The sequence below is a fragment of the Manis javanica genome, chromosome 11 (genome assembly GCF_040802235.1).
Source record: "Manis javanica isolate MJ-LG chromosome 11, MJ_LKY, whole genome shotgun sequence".
In the NCBI taxonomy this organism is placed as follows: domain Eukaryota; kingdom Metazoa; phylum Chordata; class Mammalia; order Pholidota; family Manidae; genus Manis; species Manis javanica.
Genome location: NC_133166.1, coordinates 5,538,610 through 5,564,925, shown reverse-complemented (window position 1 = coordinate 5,564,925; position 26,316 = coordinate 5,538,610). Strand labels below are relative to the sequence as shown.

Genomic DNA, 26,316 nt, shown 5'->3' with positions numbered 1-26,316 from the left:
GTATACTAGCTGCTCCTCTAGGATATAAAACAATGATGTAATAGGGAAAATTCATGCACGTAAGGAGTTTATGTTTTATTGTGTTAGTAGGCTAGAGTGTAAATGGGCATTAGTACGCAGTCATTAAAAGTGAATCATATTGAACTATAAATATTGATGTGGAAAGATGTTCAGTACGCAATGGTAATTGAGGGTCTACAATTACAGAGAAATATGCTGCTTTGGGGGTGACAATAATATGGAACAAAGGAAATACACCAAGGATATTAACAGTTATTTTCTGGGCTATGAGATGATGAGTACGGTGTGTTTTTGTTCACCTTTTTTACTGCATATTTTCTTCTATAACAGTCTTAAAAATGTATTAAGCACAAAGATTTTCCTAGTTTTGAATCCAAATGCTCCAAACCTTCCTGCTAGACCAACGGTTCCATCCTTTCTTCTTTCCTCCATCCCCCTTCTTCCCTCCCTCCAATCTGTTTGCCCATCTATCACTGAAATATGGGAATAGAAAATAATATTTTAGCATCCCTAAGATAGCTATTCCTTTGCCTATCACTGCTATCACAAAACATTTCTGGACAGTGAACCAAAATCTATTTCTTCTTCTAAAGAAACAGAACCCAGCTAATTACTGGCCCTTTATGTAATAACCTCCATGTTTTCAGACACTTAACAAAACCACTGCTTGACTCTGGTTCATATATTGCCTGAGAGCATTTTTTCTGTTGCTTTAGATATCACCCTTCCTTTTTGTTCAGCTGTGTGGATCCATGTCATTTACTGCATATGGTGGGTATGCAGATTAGCACATATCTCAGAAAGGATTTGAGGCTGGGAATTAGCTGGGTGACAAGAAAGAAAAAGAACTGAACGCAAGCTGGATGTGTTCTAACAGCCCAATACTCAGTCTGCCTCCTGTTCTCAGGCTCTTGGTGCCTGGTGCCAGCTACACATAGTGGAATTGCTGTAGAGAGAAAACAGGTATACGTTTTGAGTCCATTAAAAACTGGTCCTGGGAAGTATGTTTTGAAGAAAATCAAGTACCAAGTTACGTTCACTGAGCCTACAGAACTGCACAGCCAGGCAGGTGTTGGAGCAGACAGCTGAGTTTTAGAATTCCTGGGTCCCAAACAGACAAGGAGCGCTGTCCGTTTTCATTAACTCCAAATAAAAGTGTGAATGCAGCCTGCAACCCTTGGCCTTCATCTTATTTGCAGCACTCTAGTTGGCAGCCTTGTGAAATAATGCAGAATGAAGGCGACTTGCATTTCAGTACATAATTGTTCCCAACAACTGAGTTTTTCTTTTTCTGCAAAGATGAAAGATGTTTAATCAATAGGAGTTGGCATGAAGAGGAGGGAACAAAGTAGAACAATAGTGTCCAGGGTGGTTGCGAATCCATGGATGAGAGCCCACAGAGCCCTGCTGGTGTTTTATCTTGGAGCCCGGAGGCATCAATTCCAACCGCCTGCAGTGTGTAACTATGTGCAGTGCATCATTCAAGGGCATGATAAAATCAGCCGATGTCTTCATCAAGCTCTGTCTTTGCTTCAGGTCTGAAGGATATTACCATGACGCCATCTGCATTCCAGTAGCAAAAGGACAACCCAAAACTGGCCATAGTTTTAAAGAGAATTTGTCTTACGAAATAGGATAATCCACAGATGGAGAACTGAATTTCAGAGCCAGTTGACTATCAGTTCTACATATGTTTTTTTCCTAGTGATCACATGATAACAAAATGTCTAGTTGACTTCAGTTTGTTTTTTGTTTGTTGTGTAGTGTTGCTATTTGTCAAGGTGCTTGTCTGTGAAGAGCTAGACATCTCAACTTGCCCAAATTTACCAAATGCTATCTTTCATTTGTTTATTCAACATTTATAGTGTTCCAAATAGCCATACACCATCCTAGGTTAGAGGAATAAAAACAGAATGGTCCCTACCTACAGGGAGCTCACAGGAGAATGATAGAAGGGCAAAAATGAGGTGCTAAGAGAAAGGTGGAAGGGTAAGCCCCCTGGGGAGACTGAGTGAGAGGTGCTTGCTCTCTGAATCAGGAACCTTGCTGAAACTTGAGAACAGAGAAGGCAGTTCGGGGTGGCAGGGACTGGAGGAGCAGAAGAGTGATGGATATAGAAGGAAGGTTCAAGCTCTGGCATGCCTGGTCTAAAACCAATCCAACATCTGAGAGTCTTCTGAGAGGATAGAAAAATGGCTTCAGAATACTGTAATGCTGGCAACTTTTAGAAATTGAGTGAAGTAATGAAACTACTGAATTTCCTATTACCAAAGAGCTGATACCAACCCACTGTGAGGAGTGCACCGGCATGGAATTGCCTTCTTTTCATGATAATGGACACATGTGGCTAGATCAGCGGGCAGCTCCTGCAATGAAAAGAGGATATGACTCCCATTCGGTGTTCCAGATTCTAGGCCTGACTTTGCCACTTGATTGGCTGAGAGATTCACTTGAAGTCCCCAGTTTAAAAAGCACATTGAAGAATATATTTAAATATATTTTATTTCAAATATGTGATGTAAGGTATATGAAAGTCTATGCCTATATAATATGAATGTACTAAAATATATGGGGAGCCTTGGAAGCATCTAAGTTAACTCTCCACCCATTTTGGCCCAGCCCCTTTCAGCTGCATCATGTATTTTAGACTGAAAGCAAATACAGGTAGGACTGCAGGACTGCGCGGAGTGACTCTCGTTGGGCATATGAGGATAAAACCGCTATTCTTCCTTATGACCACACTCTGCTCAGAACAATGATCCCTGTTAAGGCATTAAGAACCTATTTCAAGTCCAGGGCTGAATAGGAAATGCAAGAAAAATAGCATCTTTGTGTCCCTTGCTGAAGGCTGGCAAGGGTTAGCTAATAGTGGTTATGGAGCCCATGAAGGAAATTCCACCTGCTCTCAGAGGTAAATGTAGTAAGAGTTTTGATTCTTGAAGAAATAAGCAACTTAGAAATGCACCTGGGTGTTAACATTGAGGGAGGCTGGGTAAAGGGTGCATGGACATTTCTTTGCACCTTTCTGTAAATCAATAATTACTTCAAAATTAAAAGTTCACAAAATTTTAAATGCACTGAGATTTGGGAGTTCAGATTTTGACCGATGAGAAATAACAAATATATGTCTACGAATAGACTTTCATAAGGGCATCTACAACAAACATGCCAACACAGTACCTTTGGCCTTGTCTTTTTTCTTTTCTTTAATGGCTCAGAATCTATAACGCGTATCTCAGAGTGGTTTTCATCCTGTTATAAGCACATGACCCCCAGAGCATGTTCTGAACCATCTATTGACAGATTGTTTTAGAACTATTCTGGGTGTTTGGGTGTGATTCTTTGGGGGCAAGATGTCATTTGAGACCTGGGATGTGGCATATGGGGATATGGCTGGAAAGTAGATGGGGATGGGGGGTAACCTAGCCTGTAGAAGTCATTTGATTCTGAATAACTCCACACACTTATTCCTTTTATCTCAAATATTTAGAAATTATTCAATGAGAACAATGTACATATACTTTCCTAATATTTGTGAATAAAAAAGAGCAATTATAGCTAACATGTGCTTCATGCTGTGGTCACATAATTCCAGTTCAAGCTGTGCACAGTCCTGCAGCAATATCAGTCAGTCAGTCAATCCTGTGTGTGTATTGGCTTATGCAATTAAATATTAAGATGCCCAAAGATTTCTGGTCTGCTACTGCCTTTTTTATACAGCAAGTAAAGATGAAATGGGAAAAGAAAATTTTAATAAACGTAAGCATGTATCTCAACAATAAAGAGTAAAAAAATTCCAAGTACATTTCAAATAAGTTTTTAAAATGGCATTTCACAAATGTCAGCCTAAAATTTGAGCATCTCAATTGAAACCACTTTGAGCGTTTCCATGATAGGGAAAAATGTAAGGGATAAGGTGCATCCCTGTCTGGGATGTTCCACCTGAGCCCTTTCCATTGAACAGCAGCACCTGGAATATGCTAGAAGCTCATGTGGATTTTTTTTTGAAGTATGGTTGATACACAGTCTTATGTTGTTTCAAATATACAGCACAGTGCTTCAAGAGTTACCCACATTATTAAATCCTCACCCCAACTAATATAGTTACAATCTGTCAGCGTAGGGCCATGTTACAGAATCATTGGCTGCATTCTCCATGCTGTACTGCCATCCATGTGAACAACTTATATTATGAATGTAAATTTTTGTGCCCCTTTATCCCTCTCACCCTCCCTGCTTACCTACCCCAGCTCCTGCCCCATGGTAACTACCAGTCACTTCTCAATGTCCCCAAGTCTACGGGTATTTTGTTCATTTTGTTTTGTTTTGTTTTTAGATTCCACAAATAAGTGAAATCAGATGGTACTTGTGTTTCTCTGCTTGGCTTATTTCACTGAAAATAATTCGCTGTAGGTCCACAGATCTTGTTACAAATGGAAGGCTTTCTTTCTTTCTTATGGCTGAATAATATTCCGTTGTGGATATGTACCACATCTTCCTTATCCACTCATCTATTGATGGAAAGTTAGGTTACTTCTATATCTTGGCTATTGTAAATAATGTGGCAGTAAACGTAGGGGTGCATATATCTTTTTGAATCCCCAACTTCCCCTTCTAACTGCTTCTATTTGGAGAGGTTATGATCATCTATGTAGAAAACCCTATATAATTTGTAAAAACTGTTACAACCAGTGAGTTTTAACAAGGTTGCAGAATATAAGATCAACATACACAATCAATCATATTTCATGTACTGACACTATCGGCAAACAGTTGAAATTGAAATTAAAATAATGTCATTACAGTGGCATGAAAAATATGAAATGCATAGGGATAAGTTTGACAAAAGATGTGCAAGATTAGCATTCTGGAGGTATAGACGGCACTGCTTAGAGAAATAAAAGAAGACATAAATAAATGGAGAGATACACCATTTTCATGGATCAGTAGACTCTAAGTTGTTGAAATGCCAGTTTTTTTCAAAATGATCTATAGAGTCAACACTGTCCCAGTTAGAAATTCCTAGGAAGTCTTTCTAAATTTTATATGGATCCTAAACCTGATCCTACAGTTCACAAGGAAACACAAGTTATCTGAAATAACTAAAAAATCTCTGAAAAAGAGGAGCAAAATACTAATATGTACACTTCCTGATTTCAAAACTTATGAAGCTACATTAATTAAGACAATGTGATATTGATGCAAATATAGACAAAGAAATCAATGGAACAGAATGCCAAGTCCAGAAATAGACTCACATGCATGATCACTTCATTTTTGACAAAGATGCAAAGGCAGTTCAATGGAGGAAAGATAATCTTTTCAACAGATGGAGCTGGGACAATGAAAATCTACATACAAAAAAGTAAATGAACTTAGAGCCATACCTTGCACCATATACAAATATCAACTCAAAGCTGTTCATAGATATAAAACTTAAGACTATTAAATTATAGAAAAAAATGGAGGAGAGTATCTTTGTGAGCTTGGGGCAAAGATTTCTTAGATATATGTTATTTATGAGAATATGGTTTATGAAAGAAAAATGGATAAATTGAATATCATCAAAATGAACTATTTCTATTCTTGAAGATATTAAGAGAATGCAAAGACAAGATACAAGCTAGTGAAATTATTTGTAAATCACAGTTCTAATAAAGAATACATATATATATATATACACTCACATAATAATAGGGAAACAAGCACCCCAATCTTAAAAATGGATGAACAATTTGAACATTTAACCACATAAGATATACAGATTGAAAATAAAAATTTTCAAGGTGCTCAATATCATTAGGAAAAGGCAAAATAAAACTGTAACCTATGAATACATATCCACTAGAATATCAAAAATTAAGGCAATTGGCTGTGCCAAATACACCACAAGTGAGATGTGGAGCAATTGTAGGCTTCACATTTACTGTTAGCAGGAATATAAAGTAGTACAATGCACCTGCTATGATATAATTATTCTACTCCTAGGTACTCACTCAAGAGTAATGAAAGTATACTTAACACACAAAACTTACAGCTTTATTTGTAATATGAAAAAACTGCTAGCCACCTAGATGTCCATCAACAACTCAATGCTTAAGAAAATCATGGTAGACCCGTATAATTGAATACTAATAAAAAATTAAAAGAGTGCTGTATTGTTACATACGCAACAGCATGGAGGAATCTCAAAATAATCTGAGTGAAATAAGTCAGACAAAAAAAGTATATACTGTATGTTTCCATTTCTATAAAATTCTAGGAAATGTAAGTAATCTACAGTGACAAAAAGCTAATCTGGTTGCCTGGGGGTGGGGAAGATTGGGAAACATTTTTAATTTGGGTTAAAAATGGGAAGGGGAATACTTTTGGGGATTATGGTTCTGTTTGTTATCTTGACTATGATAATGTTTCATGGGTATCAAAACCTGCCAGATTGTTTACTTGTCATATGCATAGTTTATTGTACGTCAGTTATACCTCAATTTTTACAAAAAGTAATAATGCATTGAAGTTGTCTCAAAGATAAGGGCTCATGACACATGATTTTTGCTATCCTTGGGCTACCTCAAAAGTGAGTTGTTCCTTGATAGAAAAGGTCATGTGGATTTACATTTTCAGTTGTGACCATATGGATTTTAATTAGCTACCAGAGCATAGTAGGAAGCAAAGAAATGCTATCACTGGTTGCATTAATGTGGTTACTAAGGAGCATTGGATGAACCTTATAATTATCAACACATTTCAGTCATTCTTTCTCTTTTGTCCTCAAATTTTTGGAACATAAGACTAATATCTGAACACTGTGTTCCAAGATATTCATTCACACTTCTAATGAGTGTGTAAATATAGCCACAGACATTTTATTTTAGTGAGAGAGAATTCTAATTGCTAGAGGACATGTCTGATCTTTCATCAAAAAATAGAGTAAAATTCTACCCATATATTTTAATTAGTATTAGTGGATGCCTTTAATCCAAGGCTTTCTCAAAATCACTTAATGACCAAAGCCTGTGATATACCATCTTCCAGTTCAGCAGGTACAAGTGAGAAAATTAAGTGACTTTCAGGGATCATAGAGCAATTCTGTGTGTGTGGGTACGTGCATGTGCATGCTTGGGTGTAAAGAACCTTATGGTTCTGGATTCTTTGCCCTTCCCAGTATATCAGTCTAAGTTGGATGACATAAGTCGTCTTGGCTGTTGGCTGCATGGTTATCACCCCAGTGCAGATCTTCTCATTAGAGACTTGTCTTTTCAGCAAGATGGCAAGTCCGCTGAAGACAGAGATCCTCTCATTTACGTCTGTTCCTCCAGTGTCCAGTACAGGGTCCAATAGATGCTTCTGAATTGAATTGACAGGTCTCGTGCAAGAGCTGCTTTCTGGCATCTTTAGAGCATTTTATGCAAACTGTAGTCTGTACCTGAGAACCTGCCTGCCAATTCTTTGTCTCCTTTCCATAGACTGCTTGATTTCATGTCACTTGGTCATCCTCTGACTTGAAGAGCTCCAGTTCCCCTGGTTAGCAGGAAGCCCCCATGTCTGCACTGCACCTCATGGCTATGAGCACTGTGTGTGCTTTGGTGTCTGTGACAGGCCTGTGCACTGCTTGTGCCTGGCCAGGTCTCCAGCCCTCAGAGCCATCTCTGGACCTTGATGTCATGTTGACATGGTACCCTGTCTCAACCTAGTTTATAGGGCTGCCTGTTATTCATTCAGTGTCTGGACCCATAGCATTATGTCTACAACCATGTTCTACTCTTCTAATGCCATGTCAGCATTTCTGTTCTGACTTGTAGGTATCACTCATGAATCTACAGAAACCCATTATAGTTAACATATTTCTATTGAAAATATTTAAGATTTTCCTTTGTCACACACTATGCGCTTCTTTGTATGAATAACTTTGGAGGTGAAACTTCACCAGTTGGGTTATCTCCCTTTGCATAGTTTACCTGTTCTGAATTTTAAGCAAGTTTGAGTATTTCAGCCTGTTCCTGGGTGATGCTCTGCCCCCTCTCAGGCCCTGGCATCTTGCTTGTGCAGGCCACATGTACCCAACACAGTCCACAGGCTGACAGGAGTATGGCAGCTAGAGGATTCAGGCCAGAGGCCTGTTCCTGATTCCTTCCATGAGTGTATTTTAGGCATAATGATTTATATGCATTACATGCCTTTTGTGAATATCCTGACTCCTCTTAGGGTTTTTATAAGCTGAGCCCCAGAGTCTTCCATCACCAAGGAAAGTGCTTAGGAGTTCTGTAGTCAAGTTTCTGTAGCCTGGGGATTGGGGTGGGGGCTGTAAAGATATTCAAGAGCCCTGTGCTTTTGGCTTTTCTGCAGACATCTGATTCCCCTTGTGGCACTTGTTTCAGCCATGAAATGGGAAAGTGGGAGGGAGCAGATAGAGTATTTTTCTGGTCCTAAGTTAGAATGATTGTCCATGAGTGTCTCTCAAAGTGGCTCGGAGTTCATTTAGGGTCCTCTTGTTCTTAGGGGGGCTCAAGCTCATTCAGGAAGTGTTGGTATGGCTCCTTCTCTGATTCTCTTGGAATGACTGTGATATTTGATTTTCAGGGGAACAGTATGAAGGAGGCTTCCATCTCTGCATGCAAAGTGTTTTCCATCCTCGCAGGCAAAGAAACATTTGAAAGTTCTTTTTCATTTTATGAATGAACAAATAAAATAGTTTACCTTGGGAGATCTCTTTGTTGCATGGAAAGTCAATTCAATATCCAATCAAATGGAAAGCTTGACTTGGTAGCTCGCTAATGTCCCGTGCAACTTGGGAAGTGTTTGCATGTCTGCCCCCCTATCTTCCCTTTGCCCCTGTACTGTCTCTTCTGTGTGTGTGTTAAGATACATCTATCCCCAAACAAATCAAATAAAGTCTTTGTGAATGTAATTATGTTCTCGAACTATAGAAGAACAATTTAATACAGTTTTGCAGAAAATAATTTTCTTTTGTCAACAGAACAAACATCTTAATTTAATCTCATATTATGGATTTTTTTTTTTTTCATATACTAAGATGGCTAAATGCAGCCCTCCTGAATTTGGGATGGCTTGCTCACACTCTCCCATGTTTGCTGAGCAGTCACCATCTCTCTATTCTCTCTTAGGGGTCATCTCTACGGCAGACATTCTTGATCGAGAGACAGCGGGGTCATACTGGCTGACAGTGTACGCCACAGATCGGGGCGTTGTGCCACTCTATTCCTCCATTGAGGTCTACATTGAAATTGAAGATGTGAATGACAATGCCCCACTGACCTCGGATCCTATTTATTACCCTGTCATCATGGAAAACTCCCCAAAGGATGTATCTGTCATTCAGATCCAGGCCGAGGATCCTGATTCTAGTTCCAATGAGAAATTGACATACAGGATTACAAGTGGCAATCCTCAGAATTTTTTCACCATCAATACCAAAACAGGTAAGGGAATGCTCATAATGACTTCAAAAATTGGTACTACAGTTTTCAAATCCATCGGCCTGACTCTTGCTTGTTTATATTATTTTATGTATCCCATGTTTTTTACCTTATTGTGTGGAGAACAGCATCCTCCTTTTCGGGCATAGTTTCTGAACAGGTGTGTGATCTACCTGTCTTGTTGGAATGTTTTAATTTCAGCTGATACCCAGGTGAAGTGAGCTAATGGATATTGGAGGCTTTTAGCGAAAGCCTTATATTTGCTTTACTCACAGTAATAAAAAGCAGCTCAGAGGGCTACTGCCCCCTCTCTCTTTCCTGAGAGAGAGTCATCAGCCCTGCTGGGTTCTATGGGTGAGTTGGCTGTATGACACTTCTACTTCTGGCAGCTACTCCTTTGCTTGACCTTAGTTCAGCTTCTTGTAAATGATTTTCTTAAAGCCTTAAGTTTAAGCCCCAGTTGCTTTGTCATTCCTGTGTTACCATCAGTGAAAGTGTCGATGTTTATAAGAACTTCCAGTTTCTCTATCTTTCCCTAAAATATATGGAATTTTACATTTTTGGTGTTTTGCTCTAAAAGTTTCTAGAGAGTGTACTGAAAACTCATTTGTTGCCTAAGGATCAGAAAGGGTAAGTGTGAAGGTTGGCTGGACGCGTTCTGAGACAACTCCACACACTGGAAAAAGGCTTTGCTGAGGAAACCTCAGAGGACCCTTGCTTTCTTGTGATTTACCTTTTTGAAACCTGAACAAGGGAATCCAGTACACCATGAGAGCTGCGATGGGTAGAGTGTGAATATATTGAAATTTAGTGAAGTATGAAAAAGATGCTATTAGCGTTTCACTCCGGGCGAGTGAATTCATACCGGTCAAACGTTAGGCTAGGTTGATGCCAGTTGGTGGGCGCACAGTCAGCTTCCCTAACGAACTACTGACAGGGCTGATAGGTTGTTTTCTTCTGCCTATTGTTGATAGAGTAGAAACATACAGCTAAGCACAAATGTTTTATAAATGTCAGATTCCCGTTAACATAATTAGAAGAAAATGCCAAGTTGTTTGTAAAACTACCAATTTTTCTCCAATTATGGGTTAATCAGATTTTAGCATTGGAAGAGCATTGACTGAGGATTTGACTTGACCTTCATTATTAGACAGAGTGGTCATCAGCTGTCCGTGTCTGACTGAGGCCTGCTTGACACTGAAGGAGAAGACTCAAAGGTTCAGAGCCCTTCACAGCCCTTCTGAGTCCTGTTCAGTAGGGCACTGTCCCCATGCATCTGAGGATCCCCTGGGCTGTGCTGTGAAGCCCCTCCTGATTCACTTTCTCACGATAGCAAAGAGCTTTGTGGGATATGGTGCAGAGAAATGGATTCAGATACTTAAGAAAATATATATAGAGAGAGAGCAAAGACCCAAAAAGGTCACGGTAAAGAAGCTGAGGGCACAGACATCCTCACGTTTACCAGCTCCTTTGGAATCTGAAACACCCCTGGTCAGATCTGTGCCTTCACTCTTGATTCTGTTGCCACTTGAGTCATTAACTATGAGTCCCACATCCTCTTTTGGATAAGTTAAAAGACACTGCAGAAGGGCAGTTTCAGTTGCTCTTTTTCTCCACTTATGACTGAAAAGAAAGAGTAAATGTCACAGGGAAGAATTTGGGTGGGATGTGAAGAGTATAGACTGCACATTATGTGCAGAGGAGAATGTGTAGAATCATGTAACAAAAGCTGTTTTGTACACATCCATTTTAAAAGTTTGCACACGAGTTTTCAGAAAATCCTGAGTCACCACAGTTTGGCCCATGTTGCATCATAAGAGCCTCAATCATACTTATAATTTCTCTGTCTTTGCCATAGATTTTTAAAAAGCATTTGTGCCAGGAATGACATTTTGGACTAACTTCTCTAATTGTTTAAAAGAAATATATAGCATATATTATAATTCTCAAGAGTCAAGATAAGAAAACACTGGATTTTGCCCATCCATGGATTCACTCGCCAAGCATTCATTGTGCCCACTGGTTTCAAACAAAATCCACTAAATAGAGTTATGAACTTAAGATATGGTCCAAGTCTTTCAGGCACCCAAAGATATGTGAACAAAACAGCAAATACTGGTGATACAGTGAGAGTGTGGTAACTGATTATGGTAGAAGATTTCACTCAGTGTGAGGCTGGTGAAGATGGTGGTTAGAGAGTACTTCATGGAAAAGGTAGCATTTGGGGATTAGAAGTTTCGGTTTGCACGTCTTTGCTCTCTGTTTCCTGACTGGGAAACACCATTGACCACAGCAGGGGAAACATAGCCTAAATCAGACTCTCTAGGCCTCAGCAGTTTTTGAATCTGGGCAAGTTACGGAACCAGTCTGACCTTCAGTTCTTAGTGAGAAAGGATTGTTACAAAGAGTCTAGGAGTCCCAGTGTGTGAAATGCTTAGCACAGTGCCTGGCACATTGAAACTCGGCAGCCAACGTCGATAGCCCATCCTGACTTTGTTAACTCCGACTGCAGCCACATTATTTAATCTCTCGGTGGACCTCAGATTTGTACCTGAAAAATGAAAGTGGCCTTGCTTACTCCACAGGGGTTTCAGGAACACTGAATGTCATGATGTGTTTTAAAGCTTAGTAAACTACAAAGCTCTATACTAATCATGTTATTAGTCTGTCTGTTTCTATTGAGATTTGCAGAACCACAAGCCCAGTGTAATTCTTGTTAAGCTTGTTGCTCTAAATATAATGCTGACTATGGAACCATCCTCAGCCAGCTCAACACACTCTCTAAAGAGACACTTTAATTTTTGGCATTTCTTCCTGTCTCTCTATAAAGTCATTTGCCTGAAACAGTTATGTTCATGGAACATTTTTCAGTAACGGAGCAGGAGGTGTACCTAACCAGTATATGTAGGAATGATTTATGTTTTAGATTTTTTTCAACTGGATGTGGACTCCTGTCACCTGACCTTTCCTTATTCCTTCCTCTGTGGTAGAGCTGAAATGTATAGAGTTTTGTTTTGTTTTGGCAACGTGCTATGTAATTAATAAAGATTAAAATGATTCATGCAAACCCAAATAATGTCAATACTTATGGTCCACAGCTTGCAGCAGATAACAGATGTCCTGGACCCAGGAAGGGAGAGAGATTTCTCTATTCTCTACTTGAAGAATCTGTTTGTTTGTTTTTTTCCTATCAGACCTAAACTCACATAGAATCAGTAGTCTGTGGGCCTTCTTCAGTAATTTCTGGGGCTTTAGAAGAAAAACAAAAGCTATATTGCTCTGCAGTCCTCTCTGGCCTGTACAGAGAACTCTTGATTAATTCCAGGCCGAGCAGTTGAATTCAATCAAATGCAGCTTCTTTGCACATGCGTGCCCGAGCTCGTCAGTAACTGGAGCCCTGTCCACGTGTTCTAAGCCAACAGACCGATGTTCACTCACCTCTGTGGGTGAGCAGGAGCTCAGAGGCTTCTGTCTAACACTTGTCACAAAACTGAAGCTGATTGGTCATTGGTCATCCCTGCTGCCCTGAGGAGCAGGTGTGGGAGGTTCAGAATATTTATTTTAGACATGTCTATAGCATGGAACCACTTACTGTGGTTCCAGCATGCCCGCATTTAGTAGATTTCAGAAAGTGTTACTTGTTCCTGTTAAGCATCCTGTATCCACCACTAGAACAGAGTTTCTGTGAGTTGCAAGAACTTGAATTGCAAGTTGAGATTTGCAGAACCACACTGAAACTCGGCAACTGATGTAGATACCCCATCTTTAAGGGAGGCATACTTTGAAAGGCAGCAAGGTCTTTTCTCACTGGTTGGTCTGTAGTGCTGGAACCTTCCATTAAGTTTAACAAAGTGGATTGTGCACTGCTATGTCCTGTTGCTGTTCTAGACCCCCAGTGTAGGCAGAATGGGTGATACAACAGGAGTATAAGACAATTTCTGCTTTCAGGAAATTTAGTCTCATGGGAGAAATAGCATCCCACACCCACCATCGCACATCCACTGTGCTTTAGCAAGAATGTAAAGCAGTTTATAAAAAAATGTAAATGGTCAAACTCTGTGGAGTATCAGCTGTGAACAGAGTAACCTGTCAGAGGGGGGCTGGGGCAAGGGCTTCCCAGACTTAAAGTGGGTCCAAGAAAAGGAATCCATCAGCAGAGAGAGAAGCCAGAAAACCATCTAGGGAATGTAAACAAATTGAATTGACCTTGAAAGGCCATTCTTTGCTTCTTGAGCTAGTTTGAGAGACATTATACCATTAGAATAAGAATTTTAAATGACTTAAAAATGTCTGGAGTATTGTAAAATATTGGAAGTTGCAAATATGCACATCTCTTTTCTTTTGCTTTTTGGTTTGGTGATGTTTACATTTTAAAATATCTTGGGTGTTAGGTCCTTCTTCTGAGAAGCCTACTGAAAATAATTATTTTAGAGGGACAAAGCATACGTAAGAGGGGTTCCTTTATTCTTTCCTTTGCCACTGTTAAGCATAGATCCAGTGTTAGCATATTTTGTGTGAAGAGCTTGTGTCTATGAAAGTGATCCTTGCTTACTCCAGATCTTCGGCCAATTGATTATCCAGGGCCTGGGCTTCCAGTATTCCTTCTTGCACTTGTACAGCTCTGTCTGGCCCACTCTGCAGTCAAGAGCATCTCCACCTGTATTTGATTGGAGGTGATGCTCAGCCTTCTATTGTTTACTGTGAGCATCTTCAGATACCTGACCAAAATGTACTATATGTGTAGGTAGACCAGCTGCTCTCCCCACCAAGTGGGCTGAGAAGAGGAGATTTTTTTCAAACCTGTGTCTACTGCAAGAACACCTCAAATTCTACCCATATCTATTAGTATCATTGGATTGAGACCTTGTTCCCCATTAAAATTGGAGGGGTAACTTATTAAAAGAGTGGCTGTCCTTAGTTTTTTTTCATCAACTCCAAATATTATCAGTATGCCTTTTGTATATGGTAGAAGACATAGTAGGTAACTATTAGCAAGGGGATACAAATAGAGAGAGAAATCTAGTCCACACTTTAGCCTGACAGTAATCACTGGTCCAGCTTATTAGACTACAGATTCCCAGGGTAGAGCCCAATAACTTGCATTTCCAGCAGGTTTCCAGGTGATGCTGATCTTGTTCCCCTGGAGATCCTGGTCAGCTAGGCTCTAGACTTCAGTATCCAAAAAGAAGGAAAAGAGGCGGGTGGTAACACAGTGCTGAGTAGTACACTTGAGGACGAGGTGGCCAACTTTATAATTTATCCACACACCCTTACCTTACAGTGCTTTAATTTTGAGATTAGGCTGTGAATACACAGTGTTTTCTCTGCCTACCCCCAAAATCAACTCTCATATCCTTTCTGTTTCATGAACTGGAGCAAAATGAAAAATCCTTTCTCTTTAATCATCCATGAGCAAAACATTGCTGATTCCTAAGACTTGTGGTTAATACAAATCTGAGTTATAAAATGTTTGGATACACTTGTATTATTTCTAAATACATAGAATTAAGCAGAATTTGTTACTAAGTGGAATTCATACGTGCTTTAATGAATAAACAAACATTTGATATTAGTATATCATTATAACAAAAGCATTAGCTCATAAGACAGTACTTAAAAATAACTTGATATGATAAGTATGCTAAGCCCTTTGTTTATGCACAGCCCTCTTTGGTGGTAACTGTTTAGAGAAGTACCTTTTCTTGGAAAACAGAAGGGAACCTTACTTTATGTATAAAATCCAGGATTAAGAAGAAAAAATACAAGGTGAGGGACCAGGGTTCAAATACTGGTGCTTTTTCTTCGGAGTAAACGTTATAGAAATCTCTTGTTACTGTCCTTATTCCTTATTCCTTCCTAATGGAAAGCTAAATCCTCCTGAATGGGTAGAGATGGCTCCTGGATGATGAGTTGATATTCATAAGTACAGGCACAAAGCAGATAATGTGGCAAATGAGTATGTATGAAACTGTAAATCACCCTCGCTCCCTCTTTCAGCCATGAAAGGAGGCCTTGTCCTGTAGAACATTAAGTTGTGTTCATTTAATCCAGCAAGTCCAATAGCACAAATCGGGCTCATGCAGATGTATCACAAGGGGTTATTTAAATTCAGCGGTGACCTTTGCATCCCTGTGAATGTGTTCCAAATGAGCAAGGACAAAGGGAACTTCTCTGCACTGTCATTATGTTCCCTGGGAGGCTGTGTGTTCCCCCAGTCGATCAGCTCACAACCGTGGGAGGAGGTGTGGGAGGGGAATGGGGGGCGGTCCCCCGAAGTGCAGAGAGGGCTTGGTCCATGCAGGCCATTGCAAAGGACAATAGCTTTTTCCTCATGTGGATGCTGGCTCTCTTCCCTGTGGCTTGATTGTGTTGGATGCTGACTGCAAATGTAAGTTATCAGTTTCAGAGTTTCTGAACTTCAAGACTGTGGCCATTTTGGACTGGATAAGTCTTTGTTCTGGGGAGGTGTCCTTTGTTGTGGGGGGCATTTAGCAATGCCTGTGGCCTCTACTCGATGCCAGTAGTACCCATTCCCCTAGTTGTGATGGCCAAAATATCTTTAGACATTGTCAAATGTCCCCTGGGTGGGGGAGAGGGTAAAACTGCTTTCATTGAGATCTACTGAAATAAGGTGGAATATTTTGTAGGACTGTATTCCATATGGCCCTTACTGAAGCACCCTGGACAAGATGAATAACTGTTTATGGAGATGTAATGGTATTGCTAACTTAAGAAAATATGTACAGACATCTATATCGACATACAGATACACACACACACACACACACATACATACATTGCCCTCCTCTCTTCATTCTTCCACACCATTGTTAGGGAGCCTCCTGGAGTGTGTGGGATGCGGACAGGAAGGTGGTAATAATAAAGTGAAATAAAAAAGGAGGAAATTCAAAGCTGCCTCCCACTTTCCTCGGACTCCATGTTCTTTGTATTTTAAAGGCTTTATGAATACTTGAAATCAAACCACTTGAAAAAAACAAAACAAAACTGTAACAAAACTTTGAACAGAATCAGTGCAGATGAAATGATCCCTAGTATTTGGAGAGAATTTGTCTGGTAACAAAATTCTCATGAGAGGCAGTTTTGAACAGAGTTCTCCAGAAGACAGCATGGAGTGTTTGGAGGGTTCCAGGGTTTAGTCCTTTGAAATGCTTAAGCAGCTCCAAATCTGTTCCTGCTGAACATCATCAGCCTTCTGACAGATAAATATGTGGGATTCTTTCTGCCCTGGAATAAAGGTAGATGAAAAAAGAAAAAAGGAATCCATTTGACCTCAGTGTGGGATTCCACAGTCATGTATCCAGATTAAGGCCCTTGGAGGTTTCTGGTATTTGTCTTAAGTGCTCACTTTACACACCCAGGGGAGCCGGTAGGTTTATGAGCACTGAGAGTCCGAGATGCCTGTCTTTGGGTCCATCACAGGATTGTAAAAACCTAGCTAAGTGGGAACTGGTGCCACCATCCGTAATAGGAAGGAAACATTTGACCCCCGCATTAAGTCAAATTTCAATGCACAGGGCTACTAGTTAGGCAATAGCATGTTTTATCCTGTCTATGAGATCCAGATCTTTGACTTAATATGACTGTTAGTTGGAAAAAAAACTTCCAGTTGCTAATGTACAGAAATGAATTACAAGCAGGGGTGAGGAACTCTTTGGTAAGAGAGGGAGAAGCGGGCAGAAGCTGGGAGAAGAGAAATGATGCCACTGCCCGGCTAGGAACCTACACTGAACGCGTAGAAGGCTCAGAGGTGCCTCCCGGGCGTGGGGTGCTGGGTGTTCTGTGAGCCTTGCAGTGTGACTTGGTTGTCTCTGCTGCCCCTGCATCCTGCTCACTCACTGAACAGGGGTGGGGAGGAGGGGTGGTGTTCCTAGATACCCAGCCTGCTCCTGGGGCTCAGCTGCTGGCGTAGCTGCTACTGGAAATTACCAAGAATTATTTGGGAGGGTGATAGAGTCATGTAAATAAAGCCAATGATGGAGGGTGCATGTGCGTGTGTGTGTGTGTGTGTGTGTGTGTGTAAAGAGATTGATTAAGGTCATAAATTTCTCTTTTCTTTCTTCTGTCTGGGCATTAATTCCACAACAGTAATTTACAGCTTTGGTTTATTACTTTCTTCTGTTGTGAGAGAACAGTGAATTTTAATTGAAACCACTGCCCTCCTCTCTTCATTCTTCCACACCATTGTTAGGGAGCCTCCTGGAGTGTGCGGGATAGACAGGAAGGTGGTAAGAGGAGCCTTAACCCAGGGTGCAGGTGCACCCTGGACCCTGAGTCATGCAGGTATTTTCACATATTAGCTCATTCAGCTCTCACCACAATCCCGGAAAGAAACTGAGGCTCTGGGCACGTAGGTGACTTGCCCAAGGTCACCCAGCTGGTCAACACAGAGCTATGGTTGGTCTGATTAATGGTCCACAATGCTAAGGACAAGTGCTATCAAATTTGAAAAATGTGAGCAGGCTCAGTAAACACATTCATGATCCTAGAACTTTAGAGCTCAGGAAAATCTTCCAGATGATTGTATGCATGCTCTTTGTAAGAACATTTGTATTGTGAGTTGAGGTGTCCCCCCCAAAAGACATGTTAAGGACTTAATTCCCCATACCCACAAATGTGACCTTATTTGGAAATAGAGTCTTTGCCGATGCGATCAAGTTACAATTTGGTCATAATGGATGAGGTAGGACCCTGATTCAGTGCCTGGTATACTTATTAGAAGCCAGAAATTTGGACACAGAGACATAAACAGAGGGAGGATGGCTGGGTGAAGACAGAGGCAGAGGTTGGAGTCATGCTCCCACAAACCAAGTGAGGCCAAGGGACTACCAGCAACCACAGGAAGCTGGGAAAAGTCAGGAAGACCTTCCCCTAAAGTTGTCAGAGTGAGTGTGGCCTTGCTGACACCCTGATTTTGGATGTGTAGCTTCCAGAACTGGATGAGAATATATCTATATTGTTTAAGGCCATCCGGCTGGTGGTATGTTGTTATGACAGCCCTAGGAAACCCATATAAGGTGCAGCCTCGGGGTACACATGGGAAGACTGAACTCCCCTAAAGGAGTGAAGGGAGCCGTAGAACCAGAGGCCCCTGACTCCTACGCAGTCTTCTTACTAGACCTGTTAACACTTGGCCACTTTTGCACTAGCCACCTGGCTTTAGTTACACAGTTGTTTGCTTGTTTTGCAGCACTTGTGATCTCGTTAAGTTTAATTATTTGGGTAGTTCTAAAAGGGGTGGACATTTTGATGAAAGATTTGCGAGGTATTGAATCACTGTAATCATTTCAGGATTTGGGGAACATGACGCGCATATGGTGCTTTCATGTCCCAGGGGGCCGACTGCAGTTTTCACACAAGCCATATGAGACCCGGTGGATGTCACTATTAACTGGCACTCAGTGTGCTTCAAATATCAGGATCTCGTCAGAGTCTCGCTCATTTCTCGGCCTTTTCAAGCTGATTCTCTAGAAGCACTTTTCTTTCACAGCACTGCGAGTTTCTACCCGGAAAATTACTACAGGATGAAGCATAGTTTCACCATTAACCTTAAGAGCCTGAAGTCTAGTCCTGTATTGCTACCACTTTATACTCTGGTTTTATCATTCTCTATCTTCTTTGAATGATTTCCTAGCTTCTGGACATTCTTATAAAAATATACAAGTGTTTCAGAAACTTGTAGATTTTATTCACATCAAGGTTGACTATTCTAGGAAAGCCTGTGGAAGGCTAACCGAATCACAAAACCAACATGTAGAGAGTTACTGAAAGCAGTCTGTATGTTGGTACTTCGCCATGTGTAGTCATAGCTGGGCTTCATATTAACTGTGGGAAGGCATGAAACATCGTGGAGTAGTATTCGAGAGCTTGGACACTAGAATTAGATGTCTTTGCCATTGAATCTCAGCTTGACCACTTCTTAGCTGTGTGATATTGGACATGTTGCTTAACCTCTGTGAGCTTCAGTTTCCTCTTCTGTGAAAATGGGAATAATTACAGTAATGAATTGGCTTTCCACCAAGATTAAATGACTTAAAATATGTAAAGTATTCTAAGAAATACTTGGCATGTAGTAACCTCTCAATAAACATTAAATGATCATTAAATGATATTGTCTTCACATGGAGAGGTTTTTTTTTTTTTTTTGCTAATTCAGGATTCACATTGTACAAGGAAGGCCTTAGGCCATTTGCAAACTACAAATGTGTATAGCACTTTACCTGCAGGTCCACTAATTTCCGTCTTATAAGACTGTGTCCATCTGCCGTGTGGACTTCCATAAATGTGGTCATCTAAATTAAGCTGTGGCTGAAAAGTAGATTTTGATAAGAGAATGGTCACTCATCGGCTCCCAGAAACTTCTCTCTCTATTTTGGATATATCTACTTCCCAAGAATAAAGTAGTAAGATGTATTGGGAAAAGCACCAGTAGAAGTAGTTGGGTTATCTAGATTTTAATTCAGACCCTGCCACTAACTATTCTTAAAACAATGGACACGTTTATCTCATTTGTATAGGCCTCAGAATCATCACCTGTAAATTATACCATTTGAACAAGACTCAGAATATCAATACCTGACATGTGTGCTGATACTGCATTTCCTGCTCCCATGGCAGACATCATTAATCGATCATAACAGCCTTTCATATTATGCCCATACTTGGCATGCATTTCAACCTAACACTGATGGAGAACTGCTATGAGAAATGATATTTATTTGCCACCGAAGGCCCTGAGACCATCTCTACTTCTGATAGTCTTTGAATCTATAAATGACAGTGGCATCAAAGAGTGAAAACTCTATAGAAATAGTTAACCAGGACTTGGTGATTCTGAGGAGAGGTGGACATGAGAGGTGAAAACTGTCTTCATGGGATAATGAAAAGGAGTGCCAGGCTCAGATCTCACAGAGAAGATACTTTTTCATAAAATACATTGGAAATATTTGCCCAGCTCACCCCACCATCCTTTTTCTGTGAGTACTGCTCCCAGGTCCTTCTCTCCCTGACACTGGGATCAAGATTCTTTCTTCCAGGAGTTTGTTATTAGGATTCAGAGGATTTGTTATTAGGACTCTAGTTGTGGTGGAATTGAACCTGAGAACTGTATGTGAATGTTTGCATCCTCCCGAAATTCATTATGTTGAAACCTAATGCCCCATGTGATGGTATTTGAAGATCAGCCTTTGGGAAATAATAATGTTATGGCTGAAGCTCTCAGAAATAGTATTAATGCTGTTATAAAACAGACCCAAAGAGCTCTTTCACCTCTTCAACCATGTGTGGACTCAGCTAGAGGATGTAGTCTATCAACCAGGAAATGGGCCTTTACCAGCCCCTGAATCTATTGGTCTCTTGACCTTAAACTTTCAACCCCCAGAACTGTGAAAAATAAGTTTCTAGTGTTTTATAAGCCACCCAGTTTGTGGTATTGTTATAGCAACCCTAGTGAACTAACACTGATTGTATGCATGAAGCAGCTGAGAGACAGGCTCTGATAGGCTTAACCCTGAAGACTTTCTAGTAGCTGGTCCAGACATTACTGAAACTTAGCTCTTTGCTCAGAGAGTCTAAAATACCGTGTAGTAATAATACATAATTTTGCCATCAACGTTTGAAATGGCTTTTTCTTTATGTAAGTGAAAGAACCCTAACAGACCTTTATAGAAACCAAGTCAGGAGAGAAACCTAAGAAAGAAGAAATGTTCCCAAATGTTATTTGCTGTACAAAGGTTAAAGGCTAGGAGAAGCCTTTAGATTTGGTAAATGCGGAGGGATCAGTGAAAGGTATTTGTCTTTATCAGTCACATTATTGCTGGGAATTTCCATCTACGTTAGCTTGAATGTTGACCACCACTTTTTATCTTTCATTTGTGAAATTCTCTAGGTCGGGACCTAAAATATTTGTGGTCTCCGGCATGCCCTGGAATTAAGCCCTGTCTCTCTTTATTAAAAGTGCTTAGATGGATATTTACTGGTTTAAATTTTATCTGCAGGGTTCCATAGGAAAATTTTCCAACCATCTTTTCTAGAGTGAATTATCCTCTTATAGACAACTCTGCATATCCTTAACCTGTTGAACAAGATGTGCTTGACAGTCACCTGTCCTCTAGGAATTTTGCATGGATTCCTCCTCAGTTAGAGCCCAATCTCATTCACATACTGGCCATATGGCAATGGACAAGTTACTAATTTTTCATAGCACAGCTTTCCCATCAGAAAAATGGGGATACTAAATGAGTTGTTATGAGGATGATATGGAAGAATGTATTTTATAAAGCACTAAGTTTAGCCTTGTACATATCAAGTGCTCAACAAATATTAACTCTTGCCATTGATATTAAATTCAATACTCTTGCCTTCCAGCAGAATTTGCTTATAAATAATCCTTTCTTAAATCTGATAAAAATACTTTGAAGGTCTCAGATGTATAGTACATGTTCCTGTTTTATGAGTACGTACTGTATAACAGGAACTGTGCTAGGCTTAGGAGGTCTAAGGATGACTCAACAAAGACCCTACACTTCAAGATCTTACAGTCCAAATTATTTCACCAGCAACTGTCATTTATTGCCGCTGTCACACAGCTTTAAAATGAAAAGATTAAGTAAATAATATTAACATTTTCATGCAATTTTTTTTTCTGGCAATAATAAATGGTTATAATATTTATTGGTTGTCCTAGGAAAGAAAACATCTGAGAACAGGAGTGAGGAGATGTAAAATAAATCCATCACATGAGAAACAGACTATTACAGGCAGAAAATGCTGCACCTTCGCCAGTGCACCATTTTTAAATATGTCACCGATACTGATACTTCAGTTAGGCCAGACAAATCCAATTTTACCTCCTACCACTTAAGTTAATTTCTCTTCTCGGTAAAATCTCCTATTTTATAAAGACATACTTCATCTTGGCTATGTACATACTAAAGTGTTCATTTTTTTACTTAGTTAAATTGTTTTCTGTCACAGTGAGAAATGTTTTCCCTTGAAGAAATGATGTTCACGCACGGGAAAGAGGGATATTTGTTAAAATGGTTTATTGCAAAACTAGATTTAGACATATTTCTGTAATTTTAGTATTTAAGTATTTTTCAGTGCCCAATGAAATGACTTTCAGTGTAAAGTGGGCTGTGATAATCAAGAGTCTCTGAAATCTCACTGTAGACTTAATCCATCATGGTTGGTGGGTTTCTGTTTACATGCATATGTTTTGAAATACTGGAGATGTTTTTAGTAGGTCTCTATCAGTGCATTGCTGGGCTGTTATAACAAGTAAATGACTTAAATAGTTTTGTGCTTTCACCTCTCTGATTTAATAAACCTGTATGGATTTTGGATTCTGTGCCTCAGTGTGGGGGGAGCCCGAAGAATAGGAAACATCTCAGGCCTTAAAGAACAAACAGGCTGTTTATAGGACCAACACAACTTCCATAAAAGAAAAAGCCTGTGTTTGAGGGTGAATCCTGAGCTTGGTTTTGAAGCTGCTGTATGTTGGAATTTTAGTGATACCTAGTATCTCCTGAGATGGAGAAATTATACATAGTGGTTTTCCCAGGTAACTGAAGTGTGATCTTTGAAGTGCCCAAAAACAATAACTAACAAAACCTATATTCCTGGATCACTTTCCAAAGTGTATTAAATGAATTTTTCAATTTTGGAGCATAGTATACTGAACATAATGATACAAGCAGGTCTGGTTTCCCGGGCCTGCTACCTTCGCAGTCCTACAGGACCCGTGCTCAGAAGGGCCACATGCTTGGTTTAATGCTCTGCTGTCGTTGTCTGGAAATTCTTAATAACTTTTGAACAAGAGGCTTGGCATTTTCGGTTGGCACTGGACCTTGCAAATTATGTCACCTGTCAGGGATATGAGGTTTCTGTTCGGACTGTTCATTATTGTCTGAGGCCATCAAATGCAGTACTTTTCACACCTCCTCACTCGAGCTCAGCTTGCCAGCACTCACTTCTCATCAGTGTGCCTCTCTCTGCCAGGGTTCTGCCTTCTAGTTTGCTGCTTCTCATCTCCTGAAACATCATATAAATAAGGTATGAGAATAGTAAATAGGTTGAGAATCACTAGGCTTTGCAGGCTGACTTTGAGGACTCCTCCCACAGAGTAAAAAGACCCCGGCATCAGTAGCTGGGCTTTATGGCATTTATTTCAGTGACCACAGACCATTCTTGCTCCCCTCGTAGGCCTGTTGCCCTGGTGCAGAGGCTGGCTCTGTACAACGCCAGGTGGGGCCGTGCAATTCTGGCCCATTTCTGGTAAGGGAACATTGTTGTAAAGCAACTATTTAAAAAGCCCACTTTTCCCCCCAAATTCATCATAGACAGTAAGTAGATAAGTGAGGTTTCTTTTTATAAACCTCCTGTTACATAAATTGTTTAAACTGTGAAGGTTTCGCTGTTGCCCACTAGACAATCATTCGGATTCCAGTAATTAATGTCCCTTCAAGTTGTCCACATACCTTCAAAGTAGCATTCTTGCTTGGCACCCTCTTACTCTGAAGTAAACCATGGGCGTACCTCTTTGGCTAAGTTTCCCCTTCAGTTATACAACTTCCTTTGTCACTGTCTACTTAGACTCCTGTCAGCTAAAGAAAGGGGGAGGTTTTCTCTCTGCAGTGATTTCTAGGCTTCTTCCATTGTCCTTTTCTGGTCTTCAACATCCAAGGTATCTGCAGCAAAAGGAAACAAAACAAGACAAAACCAAGTTCTGTCGTTAATTTTCAGACCATTCATAGTATAGAAAATGGACTGGCATTTCTATTACAAGAAAATAAGATTGTTCAGAGCAGGGAAAGGTTTGTTTCTTTCCATTCATCTATTTACTCATTCATGTATTCAACATTCAGAATTGTTTATTGATCATTTACTGCATACCAGACACCAGGCTACAGTGGAGAATAAGGCAATTGTATTCCATTCCAAGAACAGTGCTTTACACATCAAAGATGCTCTAAAGACCATGAATGAATGAATGAACAAATGAATACATGCTTTGGATAATATGTATCATTTATTAGTATAGCACAAGGATTTCTGAACTCCATTTGTGGCAAAAAGTGCTGACACCTTTCTGAAAAACCAACCATGGGTGAAATTCTCTTGCCTAATTGCTTTTGTTTAAACTCCCATTTGACATCTGAACTATTTTCAAAATGTCATCTCTGGATTCACTTGCCTCTGAGAAATTGAAAGAAATTTTATGTTGACGTGGTCTGCAAGTAGTCAGAATATACATAATACTGGAAATTTCCTAAGGTTCATAAAGGAAAACAAAGTGCTCATGAGTTGCTTGGTAAATCACTTTATCCAAGGTGCTCAAAGGGCTTGGGAATTGCAGCACCAATTCTGGATCAGGTCTTATTTAACATTAACTGAAGTGGTGGATGGTTAAGACAATGCCTCAGTGACCTTCTACCTCTGTGACACTGTCCTTCTGTCATGTTTGATTTTAATGTGATTTGATATATGGGTGGGGGATGCAGGTAATTATTTGGGAAATGCTTTCTACTTTCATAAACAGAAACAGTATGGGAGTTGGTCTTTGCTAATAGACATCATAATAATAATTATAATTGTAATTTATATGATGCTTCACAGGATTAAAACTCTCACATACTTTATCTATAATAGGTTTAAAAGTCTATCTAGGGAACCTATAGAAAATTTCTCTGCAATCAGAATTTTATACCTCAAAATCAAAAGCAACAGGCAAATTTAGGTCACTAAACTACCCTACTTAGATCCTTTATTTTTGAGGAAGGCTAACCATTGTATTGGTAGTTAAAATAAAGGGAGGGGTGATGATAAAAGTAGGGCCAATTGTCTTTGAACCTTATGAAAATCAAAACATTGAAAATATTGGGTTGCGTGTGTGTTTGGGGGAGTTGGTCTGTATTGTGAGCTCATCAGAAATAAATTCACCTTCTCTCGCCTTTAATGAGTTGATATTATTATGCCTTGTTTTATGTATTAGTTATGAATTAATTAACTCAACAAATATGTCTGAAAGACATACTCTGTGTCAGGCACTGTGCTAGGCCTGGGGGTACCAAAGGAGTAAGAAGTCATCCCTCAAGGTAGGCAGGGGCCGTCTGTCACAGCTCACTTCTTCCTGTGGAGTTTTGTAACAATTTTTGCAGTACTTCATTTCATTTTTATTGATCTCTATGGACCAAACAGCTCCTTACCCTTTATAGCTTTAATTTCCCCCGTATCCCGGGTTCTTTGGCGAGACAAGAATGATCATAAACCAACACGTCACTGCACTAAGGGAGCTTCTCTGTGGGTGAAGCAAGCCCCACTGTCAGGCCCTGTAGTGCAGAGGAGAACCTCAGCTTGTCTGTTTCAGGGCATGCAATACTCAGTTCAACATGAAAATGTATATTTCTAAAAGGATGTTGGTGGAGAGAAGCTGGCTGCTTTTCAAAAATCAGTGTAGAACCACCAATCTGTTATAACCACTAATCAAACATGACAGGGACAAACCGTGTCTGTCGTCGCCTGACCTGCCTCTCCCAACCTAGGACATAAATCACACTGTGAAAGCTGGACTTTTAACAGGATCATCCTTAGTAGGGGTGCCACAGCCCCATCCCCAACCAGGAAAGCTCTTCAGATTGACAGCCTCCTGGTGCTTCCAGAGAGCCGTGCTCTGCTGTGGGGGCACCTCAGCCCTCTGGGGTGCTCCTGACCAAGCATGGGTGACCATGTATGTGGTTAGGCATTGATGCCACAAGGGTACCAATGCTCTCCTGACTGGTTTTGAGACTGATACCTACCAGGGTCTTAGTGAATCCTCACAACATCAGAGGCGTGCTCTGTAATT

General features: G+C 40.2%; 1 protein-coding gene across 5 annotated transcripts in view; it reads left to right on the top strand.

Moving 5' to 3' along the window:
- Positions 1-26,316, top strand: part of FAT3 (FAT atypical cadherin 3) — a 621,620-nt gene that overhangs the window by 269,760 nt on the left and 325,544 nt on the right. For all 5 annotated transcript variants that reach the window (XM_037011586.2, XM_073215899.1, XM_073215900.1 and 2 more), the window contains exon 3: positions 9,144-9,458. In XM_037011586.2, the coding sequence (XP_036867481.2) occupies positions 9,144-9,458 (315 nt within the window). The remainder of the gene's footprint in view (positions 1-9,143; positions 9,459-26,316) is intronic.